The sequence below is a fragment of the Penaeus chinensis genome, chromosome 28, assembly GCF_019202785.1.
Source record: "Penaeus chinensis breed Huanghai No. 1 chromosome 28, ASM1920278v2, whole genome shotgun sequence".
NCBI classification, from domain to species: Eukaryota; Metazoa; Arthropoda; class Malacostraca; order Decapoda; family Penaeidae; genus Penaeus; species Penaeus chinensis.
This window is the reverse complement of record NC_061846.1, coordinates 3261164-3266644: the sequence shown is the minus strand read 5'-3', so window position 1 is coordinate 3266644 and position 5481 is coordinate 3261164. Positions and strand designations below refer to the sequence as shown.

Here is a 5481-nt window from a genome sequence, read left to right as displayed (position 1 = left end):
GCTGATCGCGTCAGCTGACTTGGATGGCATTTTGAGGGGTTGGGTAGATAGAGGGTATTTTGGGGGGTTGTGGTAGGTATTTGAAGGGTATATTGAGGGGCTGGGTAGACAAATGGGCGTTGGGGTAGGCATTTGGAGGGCATTTTTAGGGGTTGGGGTAGATAAGGGTTAGGTTCAGTATTTTGGGGATTGGGGGGGGGGAGCTAGGGTTGCATGACCTTGTGAGTGTGAGAGAGAGAGAGGGGGGGGGGCAGGTATGCAAGAGAGAGAGGGAGGGGGGCAGTGAGAGGGGGAGAGGGAGAGGGAGGGGGCAGTGAGAGGGGGAGAGGGAGAGGGAGGGGGCAGTGAGAGGGGGAGAGGGAGAGGGAGGGGGTAGTGAGACTGGGAGCGCAGAGGGGAAGGGGGTCGTGAGAGGGGGAGCGAAGAGGGGGAGGGGGCAGTGAGAGGAAGGACACGGGAGAGAAGCTATTTACATACATTGCTTGCTTTGATACCAGGAATAGCTAGGACTCGCTGGCCGGATCACCCTGTCTGGCGCAGTGACGTCATCTTGGATTTCGTTTGTTTAGGCTGGGTGCAGAGCGCGAAGTTGGTTCTTCTTTTGTTTTTGCTTGTTTCGTTTTGTCTGAAGTCTGTGAGTTTGTCCGTCAGCCAGTCAGTTACTCACTCACTCACTCACTCACTCACTCACTCACTCACTCACTCACTCACTCACTCACTCACTCACTCACTCACTCACTCACTCACTCACTCAGATACTCTCTCTCTCTCTCTCTCTCTCTCTCTCTCTCTCTCTCTCTCTCTCTCTCTCTCTCTCTCTCTCTCTCTCTCCCCCCCTCTCCCTCTCCCTCTCTCTCTCCCTCTCTCTCTCTCTCTCTCTCTCTCTCTCTCTCTCTCTCTCTCTCTCTCTCTCTCTCTCTCTCTCTCTCTCTCTCTCTCTCCCTCTCTCTCTCTCTCTCTCTCCCTCTCCCTCTCCCTCTCCCTCTCCCTCTCCCTCTCCCTCTCTCTCCCCTCTCCCTCTCTCCCTCCCTCCCTCCCTCCCTCCCTCCCTCCCTTCCTCCCTTCCTCCCTTCCTCCCTCCCTTCCTCCCTCCCCCCCTCCCCCCCTCGCCCTCCCTCTATTTCCCCCCTTTCCTCCTTTTCTCTCCCTCCTCCCTCCTCCCTCCCCCCTCCCCCTCCCCCCCTCCCTTGCGTTTAGCTACACATCTTTGAAATCCATCAATTAGAAACATAATCTGTCAGTTGGAGTCAGCTGATGGGCATATTTGTTGAGGGAAAAATCCGAAATGTTTGTCGGATGCAAGACAAGGAGTTTGGGAATTAATCTAGGACATTCCCGACGTTTCTGCCGTTACTTACCTCTATTTAGAAAAAAAAAAAAAAAAATCACTCTCCCCTGTCTGTCTTGTCGTGTCTGTTTGTTTATATGGCTGTTTCCCTTCGCCTCCTGTCGTTTGTGTGTCTGGCTGTCGGTTGGTATTTTCTCTTCACTTCCTTAATTGCTTTTTTTTTTTTTTTTTTGTCTTTTTGTTTTTTTCTGTCATTCTGTCTGTTTTTTTCTTCAGTTCCTTCTTCCATGTGTGTGTCTGTCTCTTTTTGTCTTTTCTGTCTGCCTGACTTTCTGTCAGTTTTTTTCTCTTGCCTTTCAGTTTGTCTGTCCGTCAGTTGAATGGCAATCTCAGCTAGCCTTCAACACTCTACTGAATGTCTGTCTGCTAATCATTTCCTTTCGCTTTTTTCCTCTCTCTCTCTTCATAATTGCCTCTTTGTTTGTCTTTCCGTGTACCACTTTTCTTTTTCACCTTCCCCTCACCTGCTCTCTCTCTCTCTTTTTCTCTTTCTCTTGCCACCTTCTTCGTGCTTCCTCCCGATCTCCCCCTAAGCTTCTTCCCCCTCCTCTCTCTCTCTCTCTCTCTCTCTCTCTCTCTCTCTCTCTCTCTCTCTCTCTCTCTCTCTCTCTCTCTCTCTCTCTCTCTCTCTCTCTCCTCTCTCTCTATCTCTATCTCTATCTCTATCTCTATCTCTATCTCTATCTCTCTCTCTCTCTCTCTCTCTCTCTCTCCCTCTCTCCCTCTCCCTCTCCCTCTCCCTCTCCCTCTCCCTCTCCCTCCCCCTCCCTCTCTCTCTGACAGACAGGCAGAGACAGAGACTTCTAGCTCTTTCTCTCTCTCTCTCCCTTCTAGCTGTCTCTCTCTCTCTCTCCCTTCTTGCTCTCTCTCTCTCTCCCTTCTTGCTCTCTCTCTCTCTCCCTTCTTGCTCTCTCTCTCTCTCTCTCTCTTTCTTTCTCTCTCTCTCTCTCTCTCTCTCTTTCTCTCTCTCTCTCTCTCTCTCTCTCTCTCTCTCTCTCTCTCTCTCTCTCTCTCTCTCTCTCTCTCTCTCTCTCTCTCTTTCTCATTGAAGTCAAAGAGGAAAATCGGTATTTCATCTCCACTATTATCGAATGCCAAAACACTACCGTGTTGCAACTATACACAAACTAGATTTATTGAAAAGTGAGATACCAGTTTCGAAACACGTGTCTTGTTTGATATGATAATGTATTGTGAATATGATTAATTATGATTATTATGATTGTAAATATATTTGTTATTATAATTTACTGTTATCATTATAATTTTCATCATCATCATCATTAGTATTAACATTGCGTAAGCATAAACTTTACTATTAACCCAATGCCGTCGGGGAAAATGAACAAAAAATGGGGAAAATGCTGTGCCCATTTTCTATATTTTTTGTGAAATGTCTGCTCATAGATGGCTCTGCTAGTGCTTAGCCACAAAGGAGTCAATTAATAGACCTTGTGACCATACGTGATTTGAATTGGCGGGAAAAACGTGTTTTTTACTAGTGCTATGGATATCGATGGTGTTATTTTTATTATAAACATTATAATTATTATAATGTTTTTTTAATATTAGTAACAGCAAAATAAGATAATGTAAAATATTTCGTAAATCAAAGAAAAGGGTGAACGGGCGAGACGGGCAGTAACTCCTAACTGGCTCATTGGTGACTTAGTACAAGTATAGCCATCTATGTGGATAAACAATCAAACAAGTACTAACAGTGGGCAAAGCACGTGTCTACCCGTCGTATCCGTCGGCAAGGGGTTAACATTAGCATTAGCATAAGCAATAGCATTAGCATTAGCATTATATTCAGTTTCAATATTAATTTTAGTTTGTTTTAGTTTTAGTGTTATTCTTAATATCAGTTTCACTTCCAGCTTAATTTTACTTCTAGTGTTAATTTCAGTTTCACTTCTAGTCCTAATTTCAGTTTCACTTCTAGTCCTAATTTCAGTTTCACTTCGTCTTCATTTCAGCTTCAGTTCTAGTTTTAATATCAGTTTCAGTGTGTTTCAGTATTACCACCACCATTAGCAGTGATATCAATACCGTTACGATTCTGACCTCTCCCTCTCTCTCTCTCCCGGGCAGGTCAAGAAGAACCAGCAGCGCGCCCTCATGATCCTGGAGAGCAAGAACATTCCGTTCGTGACCATCGACATCACCGACCCGGGCTGCGAGGACTCCAAGGATTACATGAACGAAAACGCCAGGCCCAAAGGGAACAACAAGGTGCCCATGACGCCGCAGATCTTCAATGACGCCGAGTATTGCGGGGTGCGTATGTGTGGGGCGGTTGGAGGGAGGGGGTTGGAGGGTGGGTGTGAGGGTGTGAGGGAAGGGGATGAGGGGTGTTAGGGGATGGGTATCAGGGGGGTCAAGGGGTGGGTATCAGGGGGTTCAAGGGGTGGGTATCAGGGGGTGCTAAGGGGTGGGTATCAGGGGGTCAAGGGGTGGGTATGACGAGGTGTTAAGGGTTGGTGGTCATGAGCAAGGTCTGTACTATAAGTAAAGACCCTATAAATCCCTTGGGCATGAGGGTGTTTTTATTTATTAATTTATGAATATTATTTTTTTTTTTGGGGGGGGAGAGGGGGTTAATGGGGATCATTGGTTTGTTTATGGTATAATTTTTTGTTTTTTTGTGTTATGGGATTGGTACGTAAATTTCTGTGTTTATTTGCACGTCTGCTCTTGTGCTCTATATGCATCTGCATTTGTATGTAATGCTATTTGCTTTTTGTCCACTGGTGCCTGCGTGTGTGTGCCTTTGTGTCATGTCGTTGTCATTTGTCTAGAAATAACCCATTCATAAATGTTGATATTTTCAGTTTTAAACTCCCTTTTCTGGTTGTTATTCAGGTCTATTAGCCGTCTTAATTGGCAAGGACCGGTTTTATTTTAGCTTTCGTATATTTCTGCCAAATTTGAAACTCTTAAGTATAGCAGTTTGAGTTTAAAGAGGAAGAGTTTTTTTTTTATGAAACGTTTAACAAACTAGAAATGACTAGCGAAAAACATTTTTTGTATGTCTTTTTCGAGTAATGATGTTTGGTGTTGAGGCAAAAGAAAGAGTCAAGTGAATGTAAATGAAGTCCGTGATGCATGAAAAAGGAAAGAGGAATGCTGTCGTAGAGTGAAATTATGAAGAAAAAAACCATGTATATATATATTTATATATATATATATATATATATATATATATATATTGCCCGCTGTACAAAGATTTGGGAAAGACCCAATAGACAGGAAGATAGTAAGCAAAAGTTTTTTTTCCTTTTTTTTTTTATAATGTGTTTCTGATGTCGGTGGACATTTTTTTGAGCTAGGGATGTATAAGAAATGTAAACTAAGAAGAAAGAACAATCGAATGAAAGGAATAAATCAAGTACATAATACGTAAAGTGATCATAAAGATGGGCGGCTGCGGAGGAGAGGAAATTAAAGAGAGAAAACAAAAATGTAGTTTACTTAAAGTGATATTTTATGCAGTGAGATTTCAGCGAATGAAGACAGAAATAGGAAAAGAAAACGGAGATAAAGTACCAGAAGTACCGGTGATTTGAGGCTAAACTGTGACAGAAAAAAAATAAAAATGTGCTTACGAAACAAACGTGTCAGTGACGTTTGCATGCATGCAAGTGATCCAGTAAAATGGAAAATTGAAAAAAAAAGGAAAGGGAGGAATTAAAATAAAACGAAAATTTTCTAGGCAAGACCTTTTTCCAAAAAGATAACTGGAAAAAAATATGGTTCCCTCAGAAGGAAATATCCCGCCTTCAAACAGAAAAGCAAAAGCCGAACATGGAAAATAAAAATGTGCTTACGAAACAAACGTGTCAGTGACGTTTGCATGCATGCAAGTGATCCAGTAAAATGGAAAATTGAAAAAAAAAGGAAAGGGAGGAATTAAAATAAAACGAAAATTTTCTAGGCAAGACCTTTTTCCAAAAAGATAACTGGAAAAAAATATGGTTCCCTCAGAAGGAAATATCCCGCCTTCAAACAGAAAAGCAAAAGCCGAACATGGAAACCAGATTTACTAAAAGTACTTACGAGATCAGTACATAATATATCTTAGATATTTAGGCCTTCTTAGAAACCAGGAATTTGAAAGCAGCTGTAGAGGT

General features: G+C 43.0%; 1 protein-coding gene across 1 annotated transcript in view; it reads left to right on the top strand.

Annotated features, from left to right (window-relative positions):
* Window positions 1-3442: 3442 nt before the first annotated feature.
* Window positions 3443-5481, top strand: part of LOC125040182 (SH3 domain-binding glutamic acid-rich protein homolog) — a gene marked incomplete at its 5' end in the record, with an annotated part of 14411 nt that continues 12372 nt past the window's right edge. Inside the window, 1 exon segment of the mRNA XM_047634721.1 lies at window positions 3443-3628. Within this exon segment, the coding sequence (XP_047490677.1) occupies window positions 3443-3628 (186 nt within the window).